This window comes from Thamnophis elegans, chromosome 2 (genome assembly GCF_009769535.1).
Source record: "Thamnophis elegans isolate rThaEle1 chromosome 2, rThaEle1.pri, whole genome shotgun sequence".
NCBI classification, from domain to species: Eukaryota; Metazoa; Chordata; class Lepidosauria; order Squamata; family Colubridae; genus Thamnophis; species Thamnophis elegans.
The window spans coordinates 140,822,612-140,837,651 of record NC_045542.1 but is presented as its reverse complement, the minus strand read 5'-3'; the positions used below and the strand labels follow the sequence as shown (position 1 = coordinate 140,837,651).

Below are 15,040 nucleotides of genomic sequence, written 5' to 3'. Positions count from 1 at the left end.
CCCCTACAGTACTTTTCATTAGACTAGACATACCCAATTCTAGTAACCTTTCTTCATATGTTTTAGCCTCCAGCCCTTTAATCAGTATGCTTATGTTTCTCTGGCAGTGTATTTATGTTGAGCCACTACAACTTATGCCATGCTTACTTTCCAAAAGTGAAATGTAAACTATATAAACTACAAAGTCAAATAGTAAAGACAATACACTGTCATTAAAGTAAGCAAGATCATTTCAGCCACAGAGAAACAAAATACCTATAAGCATTTCTTTAAGAAAAAAAAATGCGAACAAGCACTGGAACATGCACATCTATAGGTCAAGAAAATGTAATTCCAAAAATAAAGCCCTAGTAAAACCACACCTAGAGTTCTGCATCCAGTTTTGGTCACCACACTATTAAAAATATGTTGAGACTCTAGAAAAAGTGCAGAGAAGAGCAACCAGGATGATTAGGGGACTGGAGACTAAAACATATGAAGAATGGTTACAGGAACTGGGCATAGCTAGTCTAGTGAAGAGAAGAACCAGGGGAAACATGATAGTGGTGTTCCAATATTTGAGAGGCTGCCACAGAGAGGAAGGAGTCAAGCTATTTTCTAAAGCACCTGAAGGCCAAACAAGGAATAATGGATGGAAACTGACCAAGTAGATATTCAACCTAGAAATAAGGAGCAACTTTCTGACAGTGAGAACAATCAACCAATGGAACAGCTTGCCTGAAGCTCCCACAACAGTTGTGGGAGCTTTATCACTGGAGGCTTTCAAGAAGAGAATGGGCTGCCATTTGTCAGAAATGGTGTAGTCTCCTGCTTAAGCAGGGGGTTGGACTAGATGACCTGCAGTATAAGATCCCTTCCAACTCTGTTAATCTGTTAAAATCTCCAATTCCATTGAAGAGGTCCTGCCTATGGAACTCACCAACAGAGCCTTGAAGTGCTTTGGATTCCATTCCAAAAAGGTTCTGCAGCATGCAGAAGTTCACATATATCGCAACAGCATCTGCTCGCAACTCTGCAAAGTGGCCATTACTTTCCCCGAGATCACATGGCAACTTCAAAGACAGCTTAATGATGCTGGGAAAAGACAAGGCTGCTTGCTTCAGAGTGGCAGGCAGATGTTACCTTCATCCTCTTGTACACTCCAAAGCACCCTTTATGAATTATTTCTGGAGTGCTGTCCAGCCTTACTCACAAATCTCATTGCTCTTGCTTGTGGATCAGAGAGCGTGGCTTCAGCTGTGTTGGTTTGCTTATATCAACGCAGACAGAACTATTAAAGCCTCACAAATATCATCAAGTGAGTCTAGAAACAAACACGGGTTCACCAACAAAAGGGCGAATGACAAAACCGCGCCCGACTAAACCGCGGTGACAAAACCGTATGTTCTAAAGCGCTCCGACGAATGAGGACTGAATCGCGCCGACAACAGTGTGGCGACAGAAGCGCGCTGTAAAACTAACCCCAACCCTAACCCTAAACGTAACGCTAACCCTAACCCTAACCCTTACCTTAAATTAAATCGGCTTTCTGTCGACGCACTGTTGTAAAGCGCCCTTCTGTCTCCGCGCTGTGGCGCCGCACTGTTGTCGGCGCGTCGATGGCATTGCGGTTTAGTCGGCCGTGGTTTTGTCATTCGCCCTTTTGTCAGGTCATGCAAATACATAGCCCTACTGTCACTCAGGCAGAATAAATGTCTCAGGATCTACCTGTTCATTGTTGAAAGTTTATACGGTTAGTCCTCATTTAGCAACCACAATTGGGACCCATAATTTGGTCATTAAGCAAAATGGCTGCTAAGTAAAACATGCTCTATACTTTCACTTCAGTTTTCCTTTGGTTTACAGACCCATGACAGCCATAAATATCAGGACTGGTTGCAAAGTTAAGTTTTTATCACTATCACAACTACAAACAGTTGCTAAATGAAACTAAACTAGCAACTAAGCAGTTGCTAAACAAGGACTGAAGGGTCATTGGTGCTTCCTGAGCTTGGTTGGGGTTTTTTTTTTTTTTGCAGACATTTCATTACTCAAACAAGGTAACATCAGTGTTTTAGATTATCAATACCTAGTGTGGATAAGGAAATGTTTTCAAGAAAACAACCGAGCTCAGAGTGCACCAAAGACCTGAGAGTGCTAAAAATATTCCCCTTTATTGGTAATTGAGGACTACTTACCCTGCATAATAATAGCAGTTCCATGTCTTTACTTGGAGTAATATTATTTGGTCTTTAAACTCCACATACATACTTCTATGTCAAGGATTGCCTGTCAGCTTTTTCATACAATCCAAGACTCAAACGAACCAGGGTTCAGATCACACTTACAACAATACTTACATTCAAGCACAGATAAATACAAACCCCACCTTTCAGGGCAGCTCGAAGTTTTCTAAACATTCAACTGAACCAGAGATAGTATTCAACTGGTTCTCTCCGGTTCAGGCAAACCAGTAGCGGTGGCTGCGGGAGGCTCCACCCACTCGCCCTGATGTAATGTGCGACCTTCTGCACATGTGCAGAACGTGTTGCATGCAAGCGAAGTGAGTGCCACCACTGAACTGAATGTCTGCACTAAGCCCACTTTAGACTTGATTAAGAAAAAGGAAATATCTGACTTTTCTTCTTGATGGGTCCCCTGAGCAATATTCCTATTCTTGATATTTGCCAAATCCCAGAATTGCACCCAGCCTCCAAACATCTCACAGATAACCTCAGGTATATTATCTACCGAATGCTCCTCGAAGAAATTTGGCTAGTCAGGTCAATCTGCTGAAGAAATGTTTCAAAAGCCATCACTGCAGTGAAGTGTTTTGTCTTGTGAGACCGGTCTATCAGAACAACTTGGTCTATCCAATTATGGGATGGAGCATACTGATTCTGCTTTCGCCTTTCAGCCCCGATTCAGGAGTCTTTGCAGGCGGTCGCTTCCACGCCAAACTATTTTGTGTTAAATTTAAATTTACTGAAATGAAGAGAGACCAGTATAGATCTATTTCAAACTGTGAATATAGATACAGCTTGAAATAGCTATACTAGTCTCCCTTTATTTCTTTGTCATTAAATTTAAATTTAACACATCATTGCCATTATTAATGTGAAAATGCTTCTGGATGGATAAAATTTATACAGAAGTTCAAAGGTCTAAATATGGACATAATCAAGACTGCATGCAACAACAAAAAAGCAAAGTAATTCCAAAATCTAAGAACAAATAACCATAACCACTATCAAGACCCAGGCACTAATGTACACTTTCAGGCTTGGTCTTTCCAGCACTGACTTCTGACCACCTGTCACTCAAGGATTGACTGGAATCCAGAGTCCCCTTTCCATCAATGGAAGCCCCCTAACCCAATGAAAGCTTTTACTGGAAGAAAGAACTGCCGGAATGTATTAATCCTGAATGCCCCTGTATCCTCTGAAAAGCTGGATCAGTAAATTGAGAGATGCTGCAGAATAATGTGGAGAAGAGAGGAGACAGTCGAGGGAGGGGGAGGAGTGTTGTGTTTTCCACCACCAATCCCATTACACACATACCTCATTCTCTCCATTTGTGTTCCCACTGACTGAAGAGCTTCAAAAAATGAAAAAGGGGAACCAAAATGATGAGCAGGAGGGAAGAAACTTATTTTGCTGAATTTATTGCTCCCTGTCTGAAGCTCCTCCCGATTTCTCCAGATGTATGGAGAGACCCCTGACTTTTACAGTGATACCTAATTTAAGAAATGTATCTATCCAAACATGTGTTTTTCTTTCAAGGGTTCACGCACCATGCTTCTGTGCATTAAACAGTCCTCTCCTCACCCCCTCCAAGTAAAACATTTGATGGGGGAAAAGCACATTTCTGAATTATATTTCAGATGTGACTTTCATCCATATGGATAGGTATCTGATAGGTAGTTTCAATAAATCAACAGCCACTCCACCAGCCTTATCATCCTATTACGGTATGGGATTACAGTAATTGAATCAGAAATGCACTGGACATGCAAGTGATGCTATTAAAACACCCACACTTAGCATTTTTTAAAGCTGCATCATCTACACAAGAGCAATAAATTACCACAAATTATGGTGCTTTCAGTTTTGAAAAAAAGAAAGTCACCAAATACAAGGGGGAAAAAAGAGAGGAACGTAATGTCTAAAATTACATTTTCGAGCATGTAATTTTTAAAAATCCAAGAGTTTGTAATAACTTCAGTGGGTCACAGTCACTGCATTGCATTTATTAAACTAATGGGCTGGGAAGCTGAACACGTCTACATAGTTTTACCATTCACCGGCTGCACATACATCTCGTGGCCTTTGCTTCTTGCACAATAGAAAATCAATTCTCACTTTAATCTTAAAAGCAAGATGTATGCTTGCTGATGACTAATCAGGGGAGCACTCTGAGAAAGCAGTAACACTTGGCCCACAAACACATTTGCAGGTAATCCTAGAGGTCACCACTGCCAGCTGTGCATTTAAATCAGCTTAGGTCAGTCACAAAGAGTGTTAAGTTCATGACCATAGACCTTCAGTCTTCCACTGAGACAATTTGAGACTCTGATGTTTGAGCAATTGCCATTGCCTAAACAAGTGCATCTCAGCCCAGGAGATGATATGGTCAATTCAAAGATGGCAGGTACTGTTCTAAGACCACTGGAACTCATTTGTACACCTACTGGCAAATCATGTCATCCAGGAATCTATTATATAGAATTTCCACACTATCTGTGCCTAAGAGGATGCAAATGACCAGTTGTTTGCAAGGAATATAAATCCTTCCATTCCCTACTATCCAGTCAGAGCCGAAGAATCTTCTTGGATGAGAAGCGAAACGTCTTCAAGGAAAAACAAGAAAGTCCAGTTGCCTCTTGAAAAAGCACTTTTGGGACCATCATGACCTGGGTGACTGAGAATCTCTACAGACTTTTAGTTATGCAATATGGAATGAACACCCTTTGAATGGTGTGGGAGTAGGAAATGATTTCCAGAGGGGGAAAAATTGCAGACTACAGGAACCAGGAGCACTACTCAAGTGACCCTAAAGACACAGATAAACCTCCAAGTGCTACAACAACCCTCTAAAAGGATGCAAATTGCCAGCTGTCTACAAGGAGTATAAATCCTTCCATTCCCCATTATCCTGTCAGAGCTGAAGAAGCTTCTTGGATGAGAAGCGAAACGTCTTCAAAAGAAAATAAAACAAGAAAGACCAGTTGCCTCTTGAAAAAGCACTTTTGGGACAACCATGATCTGGATGACTGAGAATCTCTAAAGACTTTTACCTGTGCCTAACAACAATAATAAAGATATGGGATCAGAATTTGCTATTGTCTGTGAGGTCCTTGGTGCTCTCCATGATTGATAAGTTTGTTTTCATCAGTATTAGAAGGGGATGGGCTTTGCTCTTTATTTACAAGTGGTTTGCCTTGTCAGTTTTGGTGGGACTGTCCTTGATTAATGCTAAACCAGCAACTAAGTCATAAACAACACCCCAATCATCAAACTACCAACTCAGACAATCAAACAAAAGTCTAATCAAGAAATCACTAAGACCACTCCCACCAACCCTGACAGGACAAACCATTTCTACATAAACAGAGAGCAGACCCCACTCCCTTCTAGCACTGATGGTATTACCTAGCTGGATAGTGAAACCTATGAAAGAAAAACAATCAAGTTCATGGAGCCCAAAGATTCCATAGTCCAACCCCAAGCTACACATATTCTCTTCTTTTGCTATTATCTTATGGAAGCACTGGGAAGCTAGGACATAAAAACTTTATATCAACACTGTAGAAGCAGTTTATGTGGGCAGCAGTGGGATTCACTTACCTTCCCTACCGGTTCGCAAATGTGAGTGTGTGTGCAGCTGTGTATGCTTACCGCTTTCTGCGCATGTGCATGTGCATGTGTTACCCCGGGGTGGGCGGGTGGAGAGAACCGACTGAAAACCACCTCTGGATATGGGGAAGCCATCAGGAAGTCAGCACACACACCATAACTGTACACAGCCCTGGCAGTTTGCACCTTGTCTCAAAATGGTGGAATAAGGTGAAAAAAATATTGGAAGAGAAGCAATAAGAATGTGTATTTATGGCACACAGCAGGGGGGAGAGATCTACTCTTTCTTTCTTTTTTCATCCAAGTAGTTACTTGAAAATGCATACATACAAAGACCTACTGCTGCCTGCCCCAGCATGGTGCCATTAAGAAAAGTCAAATGTACTGGAAAGGGGGACACTATGTTGGGAAAAGTTTACTTATAGTAAGTGCTATAAGTAAGGTCTTAACCATGGCCTTCAGTCTAGCCTAAATGTCTACTAATACCTTTCCTAGAGACCCAGCAAGCTTTCTCTCTCTCCTGATTTATTCTTTTTTTAATTGCAAATTTAAAAAGCTTTTGCAAATATTTACCTCCCCTCCCCACCCTCCCCACCCGAACCCATCTCCCCCCCCCCAACCTCGCCCCCCAACTTCCCAGAGCAAATACCGGGTATAAATCTTTAACAATCATATTCTAAAGTAAACTAAAAAAAAACATTAGCATCATCTTTCACTTGTACTTTAACTCCTCTTTTGTTAAGCTAGCTCTAAACAAATTATGTCATTCCTTGCTTCTTCAATCATAGGCTATCTGGAGTTTCTTAGTCCCATATTTATTTTGAATATAATCAATCCATCTTCTCCACTCCAGTTTATATTTCTCAGCTGAGTTCTCCTGATTTATTCTTGTTAAGATTTCTTACTAAAAAAAAATGAAAAGCCAACATGTTGCAATATTCAGTAATTTCTTTAGTTATACATAAATCTTTAAAAGAGATGGCTGTTGGCAGACACAGATTAATTAGGAAGTGTAAGCACCTATTTAGCAGGAGGTAAAGGGAAATTGGTGGTAGAAAACTATCCTGGATGATTAGAGGAAAAAGCACCCTCACCACTGATAAATCAGTGTTCTGTCACTGAACATACCGTAACATATAGGTGATTCTCATTTAACAGACACTCATTCAGCAACTGTTGAAACTGATGATAATGCTGAACAAGTGGTAATTTTAACCAGTCCTTGGAGTTCTGACTGTCACTACTTCTAGTTCCAACAACAGGTAATGTCAGTGGGGAAGCCAGCAGGAAATCTTCCGATGGAGGTCCTTGCTTACTGATTCAACTGGGACAACTAAGCGGTGCAGTCACATGCATTTTAAGACTACATTGTTAGCAATGACAATGATGGTCCGAGTTGCTCTAGTAAACTGAAGACTACCTGTAATCTCAACAATTCATATGTGCCTGTCTATTAAAAAAAAAATTAGAGACTCCTGTTTTAGAAAAGGGATTCGCAGTGGAAAGTTGATGATTTATATCCTGCCTTTCTGCCAGAACAGATATTATGGGAGCATGGCAGCAGGCACCGTGAGACCAAAAGTGTCCAAGAAGTGACATTGGATAGGGAGAAGCAGAATGAAGATGAATTAAAAAGCTGGAAATGGGCCATGAAATTTTTAAAAATCTCTTCTAGGCTTTTTTTTCCTCCCAGTAAGATTTTTGAATCTTTGACCCAGCAATTCACTTGAGATGTGCTAAGTGCTTTTTTAGTTTTCCATTTCTTTCTCCTTCCTCCAGCCTTAGTGAGCTATTCTGAGGCAATAAAAAAAAAAGATCACAAATAAGGTCAATGTACGAAATGGAAAAGAAGAGAATTGCTTCCATTTGCTATTGTCAGCTGTTAAGATTATGTGAATCAACGCTAACAAGGACTTCAACTGAGAAATCTTATACTCACATAATGTCAGGATTAAAACTACATCATTGCTGTGTCAGTGGAATGGCTACCCTATCCACATGTCCTTAACTGAAAAACGATCAGAACAAGAAACCGAAAATACCCAAGTGGAAGAAAGGTAGACATAACTCCAGCGTTCCTGGAAATGTATGTGATTATGCCAAACACAGAGGTAGCAACTAAACGTTCAGTAACAAGACCATCTATCCTTACATCATCACTATTATATAATAGTCAAGATAATGCCATGGTGCCTCCAGGGCACCAGACTGTAGAGAGTAGAGGGGATGGCCTTGAAGGACAGAAGGAAGAGCAGCTACCATAGCAACAGTCAGATAAGAGGGACTTGAGCCAAGACCCCCCAAAAAAGTAACTTGACAAAATGTCTCAGACAAGCCCCATCCCTAACTCATGTGAAGATGAAGTGAAAAAAGTGGAAATGCTCATTTACTCTTGCAAGATTCTGTTATTGTAGTTGTTTATTAGTCTGGTCTACCTGGTAGGATTGACACAAGCACACTGTTTTGCAAAGCAGCCAGGACAGGAATGAAGAAACAGAGCAGAGGCACCTATAGTACAGGCCAGCAGCAGTGTAGAAGCCCAGCTCTCATAATTCTCCTGACCACAACTAATCCAGTGATGGAGCAAAGATTCCATCCTTCCTATCTCAGATCTTTAGTGGGCTGAATGATCTTAAGGACTGGGGCTACCTTGATTGAAATGGCTACTTGGATAGAAAACTGCATCAGGGAAATACATCTGAGAATGGTGTAGCAACAGTTAGGAGTGGTGCGGTGGCCTTGAGGTGGACCTCTCATCTCAAAATCAGAGGACACTGGGAGTTCAATCCTAGGTAGAGGCAGATATTTCTCTCTCTAGGCACAATGAGATTATATCTGCTGAACAAAACTCCACATTGGTGACAGGAAGGGAATCTGTCCAGTAAATACTTTGCTAGCTCCATTCAGTTGCCCAGACCACACCCTGTGAGGGATTGTGGGGTCATTAAAAGAAGATGATAATGGTGTAGTAGCAGTTCCTTCTTCCATGTGGAGGAAGCAGCCACTCTCAGCCTTCTTTGGTATATAGAAGAGGGGGCTTCTCCATTACTCCCTCCTGCTGTCTCTCAAAAATAAAAGTGCAATTTCCTGATTCTATGCTGAGGAAGGCGGTTAGAAAAGGTTATAATTCATCTGTTGACTGATTATATTCTATCAAATCAATGATGAATCTTAGCAGAGGAAATGGAATGGGCCTGGGGTAGGAGCTAAGAACAGAAGCATGTGGAACAAATTCAGATAAGAAATCCCAGTGGGTCATATTCAATATGAATTTCCCCACTGCCTGATTATGCCAACTAACCAGATTAGTTGCTGATAGGGGGTTATGTAGATAAATGCAAAAGTCAAGGAGTGTCATCAAAAATGGGTGGTTTACCCAGAGAGAAGGACTATCACACATTGTTTTTTTTCTCACTCACTCATTACCGTATATACTCGAGTATAAGCCGAGTTTTTCAGCCCACTTTTTGGGCTGAAAAAAGCCGGCTCGGCTTATACTCGAGTCTACAACTGGATCCGGCAGTGCTGTTGCCTGTTGGAGGAGGAGGGGATTCCTTCCTGCGAGACCCCGTCCAGAAAAATGCGGGGAGCGGCATTTGTGGGAACTCCGGCCGCTGCCCACCCGTGGGGAGAGAGGGAAGAGCCCCGAGTGAGCCGCCTCGGTTTGGCAACCAAACCCATCCAGCCTTTTACCTCCCGTCCCCCCGCCCGCCCGCTCGCAGCCCCCTCCCCGGGCTGGCGCCAACTCCTCCCCGTGCCCGGCCTCCAGCCGAGGCAAGTCGGTGTCTCTTTAAGCTAGAGAGAGGAGGGGAGGGAAGGCAGGGACCAGCCGGCTGACAATGGGCCGGAGCGGCTGAGTTGGAGCAAATTCCGCGGCGGAGGCGGCGTCCCAGCTCCAGCGGCTCCGAGGCGAGCGGCTTGGCTCTTCCGCTGGGCGCTCGGAGATGAAGGCGCGCTGGCGCTGAGTTGAGCGGCGAGCTTGCCGAGCGCGTGGCTCCGGGAAGCCCCCCTTCTCCTCCCTGCTGGAAGCCGAGCGAGCCCCGCCGCCCACGGACTCCCGCGGCCGCCCCAGGGCTCCGGGAGGCAGGACCCGGAGGCAGCCCAGCCCTGCCGCCGCCCCGCGCCCTCCACCCGCTGCGCGAGAGGGGACCCCACTTTCCCCTTGCTGGATGCGTCCCTGGCGGAGCTGAGCCATGCGGCGGAGGCTCCCGCTCTGGTTCCGGAGCTTGCTGTGCCTCTGGCCAGTCCTGGTGGGACCCGCGGCAGGTAAGAGGCGCCGTCGAGCGCCTCGTACAATGATTTATGTATGAGGTTTAAGTGACTGAGACACACTCCTGGCTACGCAGCAATGTTATTTCTGACTTAGTATACTATGAAATCCCCCAAATCCTCCCCACTCCAGGGGAAGGATACTATGAAATCACCCAAATCCTCCCCACTCCAGGGGTAGGATACTATGAAATCCCCCAAATCCTCCCCACTCCAGGGGTAGGATACTATGAAATCCCCCAAATCCTCCCCACTCCAGGGGTAGGATACTATGAAATCCCCCAAATCCTCCCCACTCCAGGGGAAGGATACTATGAAATCCCCCAAATCCTCCCCACTCCAGGGGAAGGATACTATGAAATCCCCCAAATCCTCCCCACTCCAGGGGAAGGATACTATGAAATCCCCCAAATCCTCCCCACTCCAGGGGTAGGATACTATGAAATCCCCCAAATCCTCCCCACTCCAGGGGAAGGATACTATGAAATCCCCCAAATCCTCCCCACTCCAGGGGAAGGATACTATGAAATCCCCCAAATCCTCCCCACTCCAGGGGAAGGATACTATGAAATCCACATTTCCTCCCCACTCCAGGGGAAGGATACTATGAAATCCCCCAAATCCTCCCCACTCCAGGGATAGGATACTATGAAAGCCACATTCCCTCCCCACTACAGGGGTAGGATACTGCAAAATCCCCAATTCCTCCCCACTCCAGGGGAAGGATACTATGAAAGCCACATTCCCTCCCCACTCCAGGGGAGGAAATAAATATTCAAAAACATTATTGGTATCTATTTTTATTTTTGAAATTTACCGGTAGCTGCTGCATTTCCCACCCTAGGCTTATACTCGAGTCAATAACTTTTCCAGCTTTTTGGGGTAAAATTAGGTGCCTTGGCTTATATTCGGGTCGGCTTATACTCGAGTATATGCGGTAATCCTTTTAAGGGAAGTAACTCAAATTCAGATGCAAAACATTTGGTAACCAGTCAATCAGAAGACAAAGATGTTTGATCTGAGTGGGCCTGTGTTTATGAATTAAATCAAAGTCCAGCTTGCTCAGAAATTGTAGAAATAGTTTGTTATGAGGAAGAAGGAACAAGAGATAGATACAAGTATATTTCTCAATCTATTAGATCTCAAGGACATAACTTGAAACTGACCTCACAAAAGCATCATCTATGTAACAAAGCAGAAGTCATTTTTAAGAGAGAATTTTGCAAAGTGAAGAAAGATAAAATTATTAGGCTACCTAGAAGTATTAATTTCAGAGGCATTCTCTTCTGGATGATAATTAAGAAAAGGGAAATGACCCAAAGGTGCTTTTTCCAAGGCAACCAGACTTTATGGATTTTCTTTGAAGATGTTTTGCTTCTCAACCAAGAACCTTCTTCAGGTCTGACTGGATGATGGGGCTAATTCTCCCTAGATCTCCTATTAGCAGTTTAGTTAAATCTGTCTTATCCCAGATTTCTTCAGTTACTTGACTAGGAGCTATCAGCATGTTGAAACCTTAAAAGTATTTAATTGTTATCTCTAGAAAGAAGAATGGCTGATTAAGCAAAGTGCCTTGCCATCTTTCAAAGGCATGAAGCTTTAACCTCTCAGAAACTCATAGGTGGAATTAGGGATGGAAAACCAAGATGAGTGAACACCTCCCAAAATCTAAAGCAAGTCCTCAAATTCTTCAGATGCCTCATCTGTCAGATGACTGTAAGGAACATAAATCCTTCCATTCCTGACAATTCAGGCAGAACTGAAGAAGCTTCTCGGATGAGAAGTGAAACCTCTTCAAGGAAAAACAAAGGAAATCCAGTTGCCTCTTGAAAAAGCACCCTTGGGACAACCATGATCTGAATGACTGAGAATCTCCATAGATAAGAAAGGAGATGATTTTATTCTCTGAAAGCATCTAGCTTGTCACAATGGAGTGCAGGACCATGGACAGATCCAGGGATAGAGAAAAGTTAGAACTGCATCAAATGGAAGTCTCTAAGCAATTTTCAGTCAATGGAATCCCAATTATTGAACTTTAACAGCAATAAATGCACTTCCTCCCTGAGAAAAACTCATCCCCACAAAAATTTATAATATTAAAATGCAGAAAATAATTTTGAATTTCATTTTTGTGTGCAAAATGTACAATGGTATTTGTTCAGCTCTTAGTAAAGATAAATTATTGGGCTCAAATTGCTTGCTAAGTATATGGCTTTTCTGTATTTGGTGTCTCCTACAGTTTTAATTAAACAACAACAACAAGCAGCTAAGTCTGACTCTTCATGGTTTAATATGGAAGGACTTTAAAATCTTACCAGAAATGCTGGAAGCAACACCCCTTTCACACCTTTAGAAGACAACTATACAAGACAGGAGGATTCCACAGACTACAGTAGTGGCCAAGAGGTAGCATTAAATGACAACAATTAGGAAAAGAGGTGAGATGTAAACATATTGTACCATCTCATTTCAATCAATATATTTACTGATATTAACGACTGAGGGATCCTTTGGCTTCAAGGATAAAACAGCAACACAGCAATGTGCTGCAGCTGACTGGTTTTATTCGTTCGTATAATTGCTTCTTATTAATTGATACTCGGCATAATAAAATAAGCACTCACCTTCACAGTCTGTCCAGCTTCAGGACCATCCTGTGGGGAGAAGTGGAAGAGAGGAAAAGAGAGGGAAGGAAAGTGGGGAAGAGAATTAGATAGTAACAGCCAACAAGATTCTCCTGGGCATTCAAAAAATTGCCCATTAATAATTTAAATCTAATTTCATTGTGCATTAATTTATAGCATTCTTGTGGGGATGATCTGGCGCTGAAGTACTTGGGAGCAGACACCTTTCTATTTCAGGGCCAAATCCAATGGGAAATGATGGCACTGAGGAGAAAAAGTTCTGGCACATTTGCTCCTCTTGGCCCTCAGCATCTCAGAGCACAGATGCTCTTAATAATGTTGGTGCTCATCAAGATTTATGGGGACTGTTTAGAAAAGACATGTTGTTGGCAGGCACAATACAGTAGGATGCCCTTTTTGGTTTAATATGATTTTAACAAAAGATCTGAGGTAGCCAGTGCAGCCCATTCATTCACAGCTGTGTCCCAGAAGCTAAAGAGACTTATCCACTTGGTGGGAGGATACATGAGCTTTGTGTAGAAGACCCACATTCTTTGGGCAGCCCAAAAAGCTTTTTTATACTTAAATCCAAAATTAAAATTAATATATGGAACTTCATTGCCCTGTTTAGCCAGGATATGCTTTATATCTACCATACATACATATGGGGTACATGACTGAAGAACAAGGAAGCCAAGTTACATTAAAGAGACATATATTCCATCTTATGGATGTTTATTGCTTCAATTTATATGGTCACCCATCTCAATCAATGGCCTACAGTTCAGAAAATATATTACAATTTAAAATTTAATTGTATTTAAATATATATACTTGTAATTAAAAGCATTTTGAAACAATAAAAACATAAAGCCAGTAAAGAAAAGATTTAAAACATTCAATTCGATATATACTAGAGCAAGATATTTAGCAACAGAGTCAGGATGTAGGGCCTTTGGCACATTTAACACCCCAGTCTTCCATAAATGAATGGAGATTGGTGACTAGAAGTAGGTTTTGTAGAAACATCCTTCATGGCATTCAAGAAACCTATGTACATAGCAATAGCAGTTCGACTTATATACCGCTTCATAGGGGTTTCAGCCCTCTCTAAGCGGTTTACAGAGTCAGCATATTGCCCCCAACAACAATCCGGGTCCTCATTTTACCCACCTCGGAAGGATGGAAGGCTGAGTCAACCCTGAGCTGGTGAGATTTGAACAGCCGAACTGCAGTCAGCTGAAGTAGCCTGCAGTGCTGCATTTAACCACTGCACCACCTCGGCTCTATACATGAAATCTGTATGTCTAAAAGGCTGTCAGGCCTGGCCCTTTCGACCCCCTCAGGAAAGCAAGAGTCTTGAATCCATTGAATTGAATGAAACAAACTTTTATTGAGAAACCTGGTTGCAATAAAGTCAAGCGGACTCTAAAGGTCCAGTGCAAAGCAAAAGCAATTCTTTTCATTTCCCAATCACAACCCCCATGACCAGTCCACCAATGTGATGCCGAGAAGACGTTTTGAGAATGCTGAGGTGTTGGGTAGATAACATATTGCACTCAGGGCATGAAGACCTTGGAACCAGGCAAAAAACAGCTGGGAAGGAGTCCATCCCATCTTCACAGATAGTCCCCCCACCCTAATTCCCAAGTGCACAGCAAAAGCAGAAAAATCCCAAGCATGCCAAGCCCCTCTCCCCCCAGTACAATGACAGCACACCAGAATACAATGGTGGACCTGAGAAGCTATCAGGGTTGGGGCCATTCTGAAAGGAGGATGGTCCATAGAGCAGGGGCCATGATAGAGCAAGCTTGCCTTCTGGTTCCTGCCAACCAACAGGATGTGCAACATACCCATTCTGTTTGAACTAGTTGGACAGACTTTTTGGGGAAAAAAAGGTGATCCTTCAAGAACTCTGGTTCCAAGCTATTATAGGGTTTTATAGGTAACCACCAGCACCTTGTTTATGTACAAGGTCCCATTTGCATGTAACTAAAGCATTGTGAGGTGAGCCCCTCAGTTTCTGTATGTATAATGCTGATTTTCCATTATTTTTTGTGCATGGAATTCATCACAGATTTCATGTTCATGTTTTCCGAATTCTACAAAGAATGGTTCTTCAAGGCATACTTCTGGTTATCAGCCTCTGTTTATTTAAGGAAGACTAAAGGGAGCCAAATCCCTGTGCTACCAGTTCACTCTTGTTCGTGCACATGATGCTTCTGCGCATGAACAGAAGCGTCTGGGAGGGTGGGCGGAGCCTCCCCCGCTGCCATTACCAGTTCGGCCTATCTGGGCCAAACCGGGAGCAAC

General features: G+C 42.8%; 1 protein-coding gene across 1 annotated transcript in view; it reads right to left on the bottom strand.

Moving 5' to 3' along the window:
* The window catches only part of FHIT (fragile histidine triad diadenosine triphosphatase), a 992,634-nt gene that overhangs the window by 257,092 nt on the left and 720,502 nt on the right, over positions 1 to 15,040 (bottom strand). The window contains exon 4 of the mRNA XM_032211734.1: positions 12,728 to 12,757. Within this exon, the coding sequence (XP_032067625.1) occupies positions 12,728 to 12,757 (30 nt within the window). The remainder of the gene's footprint in view (positions 1 to 12,727; positions 12,758 to 15,040) is intronic.